The following is a 12,718-nucleotide window of genomic DNA, read 5'->3' as shown; positions in this document are numbered from 1 at the left end:
ATTGTATGTGCCAGTGAGACCATGGTTTATCTTCTCTCCCTCTCTCAAGTAAATAACTGTGACAAAAAAAAAAAAAAAAAACAACTTCCTGAAATACAGCACACTGAGTATTTATTTCTCCACTGCTCATAAAATTTGACTGCCTAGTTTTTTTTTTTTTTTTTTTTTTGCCTCCAGGGTTACTGCTGGGACTCAGTGCCTGCACTACACATCCACTGCTCCTGGAGGCCATTTTTCCCATTTTGTTGCCCTTGTTGTTGTTATTGTTGCCACTGCTGTTGGTGGTGGTAGAGGAGAGGACAGAAAGAAATCTAGAGGAGGAGACAGAGAGGGGGAGAAGTAGGGGTAGACAGCATAAAGATTATGCAAAGAGATTCTCATGCCTGAGGCTTCGAAGTCCCAGGTTCAATCCCCCACACCACCATAAGCCAGAGCTGAGCAGTGCTCTGGTTTAAAAAAAAAAAAAAAAAAAAAAGAGGGGGGAGAGAAAGACACCTACAGACCTGCTTCACCTCTGGTGAAGCGACCCCTCTGCAGGTGGGGAGCTGGGGGCACGAACCGGGATCCTTACACTGGTCCTTGTGTTTCATGTCATGTGCACTTAACCCACTGCACTACCTCCCGGCCCCACTTTTCTACTTTTAAAGTGACCAAGCAAACCCCCTTTTCCTGGTATCTTGCAGAAGTGAAACAGTTAAGAAGATCAAAGGCCCAGGGTTCAAATTCTATCTCTGGGTTGTTGGACAATACTAGCTATCTCTGACAGCTGTTTGACCCTGGACAAATTACTTCACTTTCATGACTTAATTTCCTTTCCTGCAGCCAAATATCATAATAATACCAACTACTGAGTTCACTATGATAATTAAATCTGACCAAAAAAAATGTATAGCACTCAGCATACTGCTTGGCAAATAGGAATCGTTTACTAAGTGGTACTGTAGTAATGCCATCATTAGCATATATATATACGACTTTATATACTACTGTAATACTAGACCTTCCTCAGTACCTGCCTGCTTTTTACTCAAGAGTCTAGCTCAGCAGAGCTACTTCATTCTTTGTCATTTTTATTCCCCCCAGGCCCCCAAATTCTGCTCAGCTATGGTTTATAGTGGTGTAGGGATTGAACCCAAGACCCTGGAGCCTTAGACACGAGAGTCTGTTTGCATAACCACTATGCTATCTCCCCCACCTCACCTCACTTTCTAAACCTGCCACGTGAGCTTTCACGCCACTACAGTTTCACTCAAATCTTCTCTTCTCATTATTCTCCCCCACCCCACATTTACTCGTCTTTTTCTGAACAGAGACCCAGAGCATCACTCAGGCCTATTCAGTGTCAGGGATCAAACTCAAGACCTCAGGCAAGCAAATCCTATGCTCTACCACTGAGCCACCTCCCTGGCTGCTCACGTCATCCTACCTGATTTTGCTTACATCACTGCTCTTCAAATTCTCGGCTTCCTATCTTAACACAGCTAGTCTTTGTTCATTGATACATGCATTCATTTTAATCTCTTTTTTTTTTTTGCCTTCAGTGTTATCGCTGGGGCTTGGTGCCTGCACTGCTTCTGTGGCCATTTTTTCTTTTCCTTTTCATTTCATTTATTTTCTTTTCTTTTTTGATAAAACGGAGAGAAATTGAGAGGGGAGGGGAAATAGAGAGGGAGAGAGATAAGACACTTGCAGACCTGCTTCACTGCTTGCAAAGCGACTCTCCTGCAGGTAGGGAGCTGGGGGGCTTGAACCAGGACCCTTTGTGAGGATCCTTGGGCTTCATAGTCTGTGTGCTTAACCAGGCACGCTATCGCCAGGCTCCCCATTCATTCCAATCTCTGAATCCCTGCCACATCAGGCACTATTCCTCCCCCACCCCCTTTTTTTTCTGCCTCTAGAGTTATTGCTGGGGCTCAGTGCCTAGTTGTACTACGAAACCACTGTTCCTGGTGGCCATCTTTTTTCCCCCCATTGCTGTAGGATAGGACAGAGAGAAATCCGAGAGGGGAGGGAAAGACAGAGACAGGGAGAGAATGATAGAAATCTGCAGACCTGCTTCACCACTTGTGAAGCGATCCCCCTGCAGGTGAGGAGCCGGGGATATTCCTCCCTTGTTAAAAAGCTTTAGTGCTTCCACCCACACCACAAATAAATAGTCCAAGCCTTTTCTGCCTTAACTCCCTGAACTAGGGATTACTTTAGGTCTGTGTCCTCGGAGCTTATTTAACGCTAACAGTGATCACTCCTGAAAAACTCAGCTGCTGTCTCCAGCTGAAGTTACCTGTATCCGGGAAGAAACTATTGGCCAGCTGCTGCGGCATCGCCAATGGCTGGGGCTTCATGCACATGGAATGTGGCATGGTACCTGTGGGCTTCTGTGCCAGCACTGGCTGTGGGCCCTGCTGGGGCACCAAGCCTGCCTGTCCCCCATGCTGCCCACTCATCATGTGCCCTTGGTTGGACACCATGGCCATGGATGGAGCCAAGCGCTGCTGGTGGGCATGGGCGGGTGGCTGGGTGGGCATCAGTGGCTGGGTCAAGCTAGATTGTCGAGGACCTCCAAGTCCCAGAGCAAGCTGCTGCTGGGGCCCAGCCAGGCCAGGAGCGGAGTTCTCGTGTGGCAAAGGCATGGCCTGGGCAGGACCTGGTGCAGACAGCAGGGGCGGTGGCTGCGGCTGCGGCTGCGGCGGCTGTTGGGCAGGCTGCAGCTGTGCTGAAAGCTGTTGCTTCTTCTGCAGCTCCTTTTTCTCGTGCTCCAGCAGGTCCTCGATGAGCAGGGGTAACTCACTGGCTACCAGTGAGCTCTCCATCTTATCCAGTTCGTCCCCAGAGGCTGCATGTCCACCGGGTAAGGTCAGGGGCCCACTCTCTAGCTCAAACTTTTCCAGCAGGGTAGACCCACCTGGACCACTTAGTGGGCTGGAGGTGAGCAGGTGAGCTGGGGGGCCTGCTGTGGTCCCAAAGGGGCCCTTCTCAGCTGTTTGCCCACTGCTGGGAAAGGGTCCCGGGCCCATTCGGCTGTCCCGGTTGCCCACTCCGCTCTGTGCGGGCTTCAGTCCCAGGCCCAGGGAAGGCGTAGCAGCTGCCGGCTCTGCCTTGGGGGCCGTGATGGAAAACTGGCAGGGGGAAGGGTGGCGCCCGCCCTCTTCCACCTTGGGCTTCACTTCAGGGAGCACTGATGTCAGGCGGGGCTCAGCGGCATCAGCAGCAGGGGGAGGGCGCTCCTCGGGACCCAAGGGTCCTGGCTCCACTCCCCGCAGCAGGGCCTCACGCTCAGCCTTTTCATTGGCTGACTCCACCAGCCGCAGGTGCTCATTGAAGATGTCCTTCTTGTCCCCGGTGTCCAGCTCAGGGTCAGTGTAGGCCAGCAAGTCAAACTCATCCCCATTGAGCAGGTCATCCAGGTGGGGGTCGTTGGTCTCCAGGTTTTCCAGGGTGCCCAGCTCGTCGTCCCCCTTGGCCACGTCCACACCCAGGCCCAGGTGAGCGAGTTCCTCATCATCCTCTAGGGCTTTGTGAGCATCAAAGTCATCGTCCAGCTCGGGATCCTCACAGGGTAACTTCCCAGCTTCCAGGGCCAGTGGAGGAGGGCGACCAAGCTCAGTGCCCGAGGGAGGCCGGCTGACCAGTTCCAAGCCAGCGGGCACTGTGGGGCCCTTGGCCTGGGGCGCTGGGTGGAGGCTGTTGTTCAGTTCAGGAGCTGGTGGTGGGGCTGATGGTTTCTGTGGGGGAAGGCCTGGTACCGCTAGGCCTCGAAGTCCTTCTGCAGCCAGTCGGTGAGAATCCTCACTTAGAGGGTAAAAGCGGGGTCTTTGAGGGGGGCCCTGACCGGGAAAGGGAGCCCCTCCAGGCCCTAGTCCTTTCTGTACATTGTGCCGTAGCTCGATGAACTGAGCAGGACCGGCCGGGCCGGGCACTGGCTCTCCAGGGCCAGGCAGGCGTGGAGGAATTCCAGCCAAGGGGGAACTTAGGGTCTGGCGACCAAGTTCAGGGCCAGGAGCTGATGATGGAAAGCGAGCAGACATGGCAAGTCGCATGGTGGTTGCTGCTGTTGCCTGCTGCTGCTGCCACAGTTGCTGCTGCTGCTGCTGCTGCTGCTGCTGCAAGGGCAGGGACCCAGGATAGGGTGCGCGCTGATAGAAGGCTTGGGAACCTCCCACCAGTTGCCTGCAAGGAGACACAGTAGTCAGTACAACAGTTAGAACATGGGCTCAGCCCATCTTGGATAGACAGACAGAGCTTGAAGAAATCATGTTAAGTGAAATAAGTCAGAAACAGAAGGATGAATATGAGATGATCTCACTCTCAGGCAGAAGAGAAAACACAAGTAGAACCTGAACTGGAGTTAGTGTTTTGCACCAAAGTAAAAGACTGGGGTGGTTGGGGGGCGGGGGGGAAGAGTACAGGTCCAAAAAGAATGACAGAGGACTCAGTGGGGGTTGTATTGTTATGTGGAAAACTGAGAAATGTTATGCATGTACAAACTAGTGTATTTACTGTTGAATGTAAAACATTAATTCCCCAATAACGAAATTAAAATTGAAAAAAAAAAAAAGAAGAACATGGGCTTAGGATAGCAGGGCAGAATGCACTTAATATGAGGGAGGGAGAAGGGGGAAAGGGGAACAAAGAGTGAGTGTAATTAAGTTTGATACTGCAGTAGGACTGGAAACACAGGGAAATCAGAAATGGTGTACAACAGCAGTAAAACCTATCCCCTCAGCTGACCCTCAGGGAACCCTTTGGAGCCTCACCGACTGCTCACATCCATAGAGGAAGGGGTGGCTGGTGGAGGTGGCCGAGAGAGCCTGTCATCCGTGGGGAAAGTCCCAGGCCCCAGGATAGGGCCACCCAGCTTGTTTGGGGGCAGCCCCACAAGACTACTCTTGTCCTAGGAGAGAGAGGAAGATGAAGCCACCACCTTCAGAATCCTGGACCCATCGCCCCCCTGCCACGCTACCTACCTGGGTGCCAGAAAAGGGGGTCTGGCCTCGACTCAGTTGCTCAAAGGCAGGGCCGCTGGCCTCAGCACCCCAGCCGCCTGGAGGCCCCACTGCTCCTGCAGCTGCCGCCGCTGTTTCCTTCTCTTGCCGCAGGTTGTTGCGCTGGATCTGCTGCCGAATCAGCAGCTCCCGGAGCCGCTGGCGCTGTTTTAAGACCAGAGAAGGGGTGAGTCTCCATTCTGCTCTGGCCACAGGGCTGGCGTGAGGGCGACAGAGTTTGCGGTTTGGCTCCAGGCCGCAGACTTACCTGGCGCTGCTTCTCCAGCTCTGTCTGGCTCAGGTTGGACATACTGGGGTCTTGGCTACCTGGCAGTTCAGGTGCTGCCAAAGAGCTGCCCATTCCAGCCCCTGGGTCTTCTCGCTTATCGACTGGGGAGGTGATGCCTGCCCGCTGTGAGGCTCCATGGGACAGGTAAGGAAGGGCTCCATCGGGTGCAGGTGGGAGGACCGACGGGGGACGTAGTGGGGACAGCCCATAGCCCTCTCCTGTGGATCCACTGCTGGGTCCCAGGGGGCTGCCCGATGGGTGGAAGTTCCCTGTGGCTACTGTGTAATCTGTGCTTTGAGGCTTGCCCAAGGTAGGGCCAGGCCCAAAATGGCTGTTGATCCCATGGGGTGGAGGGAGACTGGGCTGAGGGACGGGGGGCTTTAGGGAAGGTTCCCCTACAGCCTGAGGGAAGGTAAAGCGCATAGGAGGGGGGGTGCCCACAAATGCACCAGTACCAGGGGACCGGGCAAAATTGGGGGGCTGCCCACTTGGGACCTTGGCATGGAGCTCACCTCCTGGCCCAGAGGGCAGAGCTGCTGGAAAGCCCCCAGCCCCCAGTGGAGTGTGGGCTAGGGGCCCAGCCTTGAAGGCAACTTCAGAAGGCTGGGGTCGGGGTGGCTTATGTAATGGGGCAAATGGGTCACGGGACTGAGGGCGTGAGGGTGGGCGGGAATAAGGGTCAGGGGACTGGAAGCGAGGGGTGACAGGGGAGGGGCAGAAAGCCTCAGCAGACAGGGGACGGGGTGTCAGTGGGGACTGGGAGCTGGATTGGGACTGGGGGCTGGCGGGGACTCGGGAGAAAGGGTCAGAAGGCAGAGAGCGTGGGGGTAGGGGACAGCAGCTCTCGGGGGCTGGTGGCTGGGGTCTAGGGGTAAGTGGGGGCTGGGCATAGGGGTCGGGATATGGGCCAGGGCGAAAGATGTCCGAGTGACCAGGGGGAGAGGGAGCCAGAGCCTGGGCGGGAGGCGGCTCCTGGGGCCTGAGGCCCAAGCCTGGGCTCTGGGGCTCTACCTGAGATGCCCGAGGGGTCATGGGGGCTTTGAAGACATCAGGCGCCTTTAATTCCATACTGCCCAAGTGAGGGCCAGAGGAAGGTGAGTCGACAAAGCCCAGGCCTGGGGCTCCGTAGCTAGGAGAAGATGCCCCAAGCTCTTCCTTCTTCACCTCCAGGGCCTTCCGAGACTCCCCAAATGGTGGGGGCGACAGCAGAGGCTCCGAAGCCTTGCCTCCTCCTACCCCTGGGCTCTCAGGCACAGCCAGGTTGTCCAGTGAGGGGCAGCGGGGTTTGAGGAAGGGGTCGGGTGTGGAGGGCTGGTGTCGGGGGGTACCAGGTGGAGTAGTGTGGAATTCCCCTGGCTGGCCAGTCCCAGGACGCGATGAGGCACCCAGCGTTGGGGGCTGTGAGGGGGCTCCAGTTGGACTAGGATAGGGAGGGTAGGTGGGTGGTGCCGTGGGGAAGCGGGGCTCCAGAGCATAGGCGGGGGCCAGTCCAAAGGGGTCCTGCGAAGGCACTTGGGCGGGCACCTGGGGTGGCAGCTTGAGGAAGAGCTCACCGGGCGAGTCGGGGCCAGGCACTGTGCCCGCCGGCGGCTTCAGGAACCCATCCGCAGAGGTAGACAAGCCGGCGGCAGGGGCAGTGGGGCTGCCAATGAAAATGGTGGGGGCGGCAGCAGGGGGCGGACTGCCCAGTGCCCCTGGCTGGGAGGGAATGCGAAGATGAAGGGCCGGTCGGTCAGTCTTCCGGGCCATGTCCCCCACCTTGGTCTGCTTGTTGATCTGGCTCTCAGCCTGCTGCAGAGGAGAGCAGGCCCAGAGCAGTCAGGCTGCAGTAGGCAGCTCTGGCCTCCCCCCTCCCCCCAGCAAGACCACCTGCTGCAAGACTCGGGGGGGGGGGGGGTACACGGCCCAGCCTGACACCAGCTCACCTTTTGCACCTTGCTGATTCGGTGAGCCGCCCGGTTATCTTTGGCCTTTTGCTGAGGAAGAGACAGAGCACAGCCTGAGTCTTTGGGCTCAGTCCTGTGCCCAGCCCCCATCCCTCACAATGTCACTCATATTCCCTACCCAGAAGCTGATCCCTTCCGGCCCAGGTTGCTTTAGGAGTAGGGAATGGAAAAAACTGAGATGAATTTCCCAGAGGCACCCCCTTCTCTCTGTCCCCACACTGGCCTGGGGTCCCCTGTGTCTCACCAGGTAGGGAGCTTTGTCAGCAGCTGGAACCTTTCTCCAGAGTTTCATGATTTGTTTGCAACGGCTAGACCAGTCTGGAGGACAGAGGGGCTGCATGAGAGACTTGGCCTGCACCCACCTCGTTACTGGGCTCCCCCTGCCCCTACCCCAAAGGTACCTGGGTAATCTTGCTTGAGATTGGGAAAGTTAATGTTGGCATACAGCACAGGTGAGATGGTGGAGAGCTGGCCCAGCTCTTCGTCCTTCTCCCAGCGCTGCAGACTCCGCTGGTTGTAAGAGAGCCCGTCGCCCTCACCCTCGGTGGTGGGGGTGGTGGGGGTGGAGGGGGTGGTGCCCCCTGAGCCTGTCCAGGGGCTGTCTGGCTCACCGGGTTCCGGGCTAAAGAAGCCCCCGCGCTCCCTGGGGCGCAGGGGCAAAGAGTCACCAGGGAGCAGGAATGCCAAGTCCCACCCAAGACAAACTGCCCAGAGCCCCGTAGGTCACTGTCCTACCCCAACCCAAGACCATTAACAGGGGAAACAGCAGCTGCGGCACCCAGGAGTCCAACGTCCCCTCCCAGCACGTGGCCCGTTAGAGAGAAGGGATGACAGAAATTGCCCACAGAGGCCAAGCATAGATACCAACCTTGAATCCAGAAACGGTGACTGGCAGAGGCCCGGGTAGGAGTCCATTGGGCTGCTGGATGGGAGACTGCCCAAAGGGAGCCCGCCTGTAAAAGTGAGAGGATTAGCAAAAGAGAGTAAGTGGACCACGCTGGGGGCAAGTCTGGCCATACCTGCCCACCTCGTCTCTGACAACTCCCACCTGTATCACCTTGAAGAAAGGGCCTCTGCAGCGGTGTGCGGCTGCCATCTAGACCGGGGGTACCACAACCCAGATGCTGCTCTCGTTCAGAACCCAGAACATCCTTGAAGAGCTGCTGTAGGTCCTTGGATTCCATCTTGGGCAGTTCTGCGGGGCATGAATGAATGATGCCGCTAAGGAAGACTGGGGAGTTGGAGGGGACACAGGCCATAGCCAGGCGTGACGCCCCAGACTTCCCACCAGGGAAGCTACACAGATGAGTGCCACAGGGGACCCTTACACATGCAGAGTGCGGTCACCGCCTCACCTTCTGTGGGAATCCTGTCTAAGTCAGAGCTAAGCATCCCTTCACCTGGGGTGCCTGGCTTCTCAGGGTCACTGGGCACTGGGGATGCCTTCACGCCCCCATCCTCAGGTCCTGCAATTGCCAGGAGAAACCCATCAGCCAAGATGGGGATGGAGACGGAACAGGGAGCCACCCTAACCATGGAAGACGTGGGCCAGCTTCCAGCTTCCAGCCCCGAACATGTGGCACTCAGAGCAGGACAAGCCGAGAGATCAAACCAAGACAGTACATGGCCCTCCCAGGAGTCCTCACCTGGTGTGTCTGCCTTGCCCTCAGGGCCACGCGACTCTTCATCGGCAACATCCGGACCATCATCTCCTACAGGCAACAGTCGTACTTCTGTTAGATACACCTTCCACCAGAGGCCCAGAGTTGCTCCCCAGCTCCACAGGCCACCCCTATGACCCACTCTCAATTCTGGGAGACCAGTCCACTTCCCCTCCAAATTTCCTTGCTAGTTCCTAAGCATAGGAAGTTGGAAGCTTTGACTTTACCTCATTCTTCCTTTTTTGAGAAAAAAGGCCAGAAGATAGTAAAGGAGACCACAGTACCAAAGCCTGCTTCAGTGTGGTTGGGCGTGAACTATGACTCACCTTTGTGTAAGGAGGGCAGCTCCTTCCTATCTGAGCCTCCATCCCCCTTGGCTTTGGGGGCTCCTAGTCCAAAGCTCGGTCTGCCCACCCCGACTGCAAAAAGGGCTTTCCGGCTCAGGTCCAGCAGCTCCTTCCCGAAAAAGGCCTCCTGTGGGAGAAGTGAGAGACAACAGGTTTTCTCATGCCAGACAGGGCAGACACGCCGCACCCTCAGAGCCTGAGGCCTACCTGCAGGTAGGCAGGGAACATGTCCTCAAGCTTGCTCTTCTTCCGGCCTCGCCGCTGCTGTTTCTTCTTCTCATCCCCATCCGCTAAGCCTGGGTCCATGGAGCTCTCTGCGGGCAGGTCAGTAGCTATCACTGGGGACAGGGTGGAAGAGGTGTCATCGTCTCTGCATACAATGGGCGCACTGCTCCCAGTGCAGCCAGTGGACACTCTGCCCGCTCTCTCCTCGAACACCAGTTGGTCCCACCACCCTCTCGCACCTTTCAGCGAGTCCAGCCCAAGCCTCCCTGACGGTGCCCATGAGCCTCCCTTCTCCCAGGCCCCACTGGTGCCCTCACCCGTCTCACCCTCGTCGGGCTGCCCATCCCCACTCAACACCTCCGCCTGTGCAGCAGGCCCCTTTTTCACACGTGTGTGGGACTTCCGCTGTCGTACCATGAAACCACCAATGCCTGTGAGGAGGCAGAATGGAGGCTGAGAAGCTGCTGGTGACCAGTGGGCTGCCCCACAGCCACCTCCCCGCCCGGGGCCTCACCAGGCCTGTAAGGTTTGCGTTTGCGTTTCTTGCTTTCCTCGGTCTCCTCCTTGCCAGCTTCCACATCGGGGCTGGCGGGGCCCTCCAGTTTTATTTCACACTCCATGTGCTCTACACCTCCTGTGGAAGGGTCGGAAGGGGTGGTGGGTCCGAGGCACAGGCCCCTTTAACCTGGTCATCCTACCCCCCCACCCCAAGAAGGGAGTTGGGTGCCTTGCCACACCGACAATGGGTAAGCCACCCACAGTGGCTTGAGGGTGACTGGGAGTGACAATGCTGCCCCCCACCCACGATCCTAACTCTCCCAGGCCTACGATGTTGGCACTCTAGAGTCTCCTGCCCCACCTTCACCCTTGAGCAGATCGTCAGCATCCAGGTCCCCATCCTTCTTGTCATCAGAGCCAAGGGCATCTGGGGGCTCAGAACCTTCCAGCCCTGCCTCTCCAGGGAGACCCGGCCGTCCTCGCCGCTGGCGCCGCTTGTGCAGGGGTGACATGGTCAGGTTCCGAAGCACTGCCATGCCAGTCTCTGTCAGCCACACACCCTCGAAGCGAAAGTACTGAGGCTCTGAACAGATGGGAACAATACGTGAGCCTTGGATGGAGGAGGCCCCTCCCAGCAGAGCCAGAACTCCGTGTTTCAGCCTAAGTCCCTAAGCGGAATAGGAGCAGTGAGAGACTAAAGGTATCCGAGGACCGGACGTGACAGGCCACCAGCAGGCAGCAGGTGAGCTTTGAGTCCCCAAAGTGACACAGAGACATTTGGAGAGAAGTCTGGCTCTGCTCACAATGACTCTGGCTCACCAAATCTATTCTCCACCTACTTGGGGCTAGAAGGGCCCGATTTACAGAGCTTGGCATCCCAGAGGCCAGGGACCCACATCACACTGGAGAAGATGGCCCTGGCCCCTTCACGCGGGAGAAAGAGCCTGGGGAATGGGAGCCTTAGCTCATGGCCCAACTTTGCCATGACTCTACCGGGGTGACTTTAGGCAGCCCACTCCTTGGGTCTTCATTTCTCTCCTCCAGAAAGGGGGAGGTGCAGCTAGGGGCCTGTAGCTGAATGGGGCAAAGCTGCCTCTCGGTTAGCTGCTCAGTGCCTGTGACTCACCGGGCTCTTTGACCTTCACGGGCACCGACTCTGGAGGTGCAACAGGTGCTGTGGGAAAACAAACCAAGGCAGCTTGAGACCCAGCCGCAGAGGTAGGCCCTGGCGCACCCTGCTCCCCAGCCCCGACTCACCTGCAGGCTTTACCACGTAAGGCTGGCAGGAGACACAGTCGAAGCCCTCATCGGCCGCCTGTTCCACATCATCCTCTGTGAAGAGGCTCTCACAGCCGGCGTGCATCCACCTGGGGGCGGAGGACAGCAGGGGAAAGCCCGACAGTGAGAGGCTGACACGGGGCAGAGGGAGCAGCAGCAGGTGGGCAGGGGCTCACCGTTCACAGTGGCGGCACTGGATGAGCAGGTCCTCCTCCACGTATGGGGCATGGCAGATGGGGCAGGTCACCAGGCTGGCACAGGGCCCACAATGAGTGTAACTGTTCTGCCATTCACAGTGGAAACCGGGGGAGGCAGCCCCACACTGCATACAAGACACACACCTGGTGGGGGCAGAAAGACAGAGCCTCAATAGTTAATGTACCCAGGGCTCCCAGAGACAGCCTTCCTGAGAACCCAGAGCCTCACCTGGCCACACACACACACACACACACACACACACACACACACCCGTAGTGTGTACTCCGCACCGCCTCCACCCCTTCGACTCAGGCACCTCAGGAGATCCCGGGGCATCTTACCACTTGCACTTCCAGCCACCCTTGGGCACAGTGAGCAGTGGAGGGTCCAGGCAGTATGTGTGGTAGCTGATGTCACAGTCATCGCAGAGCAGCAGGCGCGAGGGGTCCGAGGCCTGGCCGCACACCTCGCACACAATGCACTCTACACAGCGCCAGCCCTTCAGCAGCATCACCTTGGTGATCTGGTGCAGAAGACGGCAATTCCTCAGCGTATGTGTGTGTGTGGGGGGGGGGGGCCTTAGGGGTGGGACCCCCAGTGCATAGATCCGATCTCCTCCTGACAACAGGGAGGCCATGCAGACAACCATGACCCCAGAAAGTGATTCTGAATTTAGGCTGTCAGCAACCTCTGTTGCTGAAAGAACAGCCTTGCCCTCCAATGCCTGCTATGAGCGGAATGACAAGCTTTCATTAGGCAAGCCTCCAAAAAGGTTGTGGAGAGAATAGGCTATATTTCCCCAGCTTTGCATTAGCACCTACTACTGTTGCGAGTATCTAAATTCATGTTAACGAAAACCCCCAAACAACTGATCACATCTGAGTCAAAAACAGTTACTGCTTTGCAGACATGGCTTTGAATTTACATTTTCTCTCCAGACCACATGGCATTATTGTTTTCTACCAGGAAAAGTCTGCATAGTTGAAATGATGGGTTGAATTATACCAGTAAGTCATGCTCTACCACAAAAACCCTGTGAAGACCACCACCATTTCCTCGAGATGAATTTAATTAACTACTAGTGACTGACAAATGACTGCCCAGCAATCACTTTTTATTATTCTTAATTTTAAAAATTTATTTTATTTTATTTATTTAATATTGGATAGAGACGAGAGAAACAGGGGAGAAGGGGAGACAGAGAGGGAGGGAGAGAGAGACACCTGCAGCTCTGCTTCACCACTCATGACGCTTTCCCTTTGCAGGTGGGGACCAGGGGCTAGAACTTGGGTCC

The 12,718-nt window shown here is 56.5% G+C and overlaps 1 protein-coding gene across 17 annotated transcripts in view; it reads right to left on the bottom strand.

Moving 5' to 3' along the window:
- The window catches only part of KMT2D (lysine methyltransferase 2D), a 48,654-nt gene that overhangs the window by 19,335 nt on the left and 16,601 nt on the right, over positions 1-12,718 (bottom strand). For 5 of the 17 annotated variants that reach the window (XM_060195421.1, XM_060195428.1, XM_060195431.1 and 2 more), the window contains exons 16-36: positions 11,766-11,947; positions 11,403-11,567; positions 11,206-11,315; positions 11,075-11,122; positions 10,310-10,531; positions 9,965-10,084; positions 9,768-9,881; positions 9,433-9,563; positions 9,205-9,352; positions 8,864-8,929; positions 8,573-8,683; positions 8,266-8,412; positions 8,086-8,170; positions 7,619-7,860; positions 7,462-7,535; positions 7,336-7,365; positions 7,197-7,247; positions 5,251-7,062; positions 4,965-5,147; positions 4,755-4,891; positions 2,282-4,167 (exon numbers count right to left, since the gene is read on the bottom strand). In XM_060195421.1, the coding sequence (XP_060051404.1) occupies positions 2,282-4,167; positions 4,755-4,891; positions 4,965-5,147; positions 5,251-7,062; positions 7,197-7,247; positions 7,336-7,365; positions 7,462-7,535; positions 7,619-7,860; positions 8,086-8,170; positions 8,266-8,412; positions 8,573-8,683; positions 8,864-8,929; positions 9,205-9,352; positions 9,433-9,563; positions 9,768-9,881; positions 9,965-10,084; positions 10,310-10,531; positions 11,075-11,122; positions 11,206-11,315; positions 11,403-11,567; positions 11,766-11,947 (6,064 nt within the window). The remainder of the gene's footprint in view (positions 1-2,281; positions 4,168-4,754; positions 4,892-4,964; positions 5,148-5,250; positions 7,063-7,196; positions 7,248-7,335; positions 7,366-7,461; positions 7,536-7,618; positions 7,861-8,085; positions 8,171-8,265; positions 8,413-8,572; positions 8,684-8,863; positions 8,930-9,204; positions 9,353-9,432; positions 9,564-9,767; positions 9,882-9,964; positions 10,085-10,309; positions 10,532-11,074; positions 11,123-11,205; positions 11,316-11,402; positions 11,568-11,765; positions 11,948-12,718) is intronic. The other 12 variants (XM_060195429.1, XM_060195437.1, XM_060195430.1 and 9 more) reach the window with 9 other exon arrangements.

The sequence above is a fragment of the Erinaceus europaeus genome, chromosome 7 (genome assembly GCF_950295315.1).
Source record: "Erinaceus europaeus chromosome 7, mEriEur2.1, whole genome shotgun sequence".
Taxonomy (NCBI): domain Eukaryota; kingdom Metazoa; phylum Chordata; class Mammalia; order Eulipotyphla; family Erinaceidae; genus Erinaceus; species Erinaceus europaeus.
Note: the sequence above shows the minus strand (reverse complement) of the source record. Positions and strands in the feature narration are given on the sequence as shown.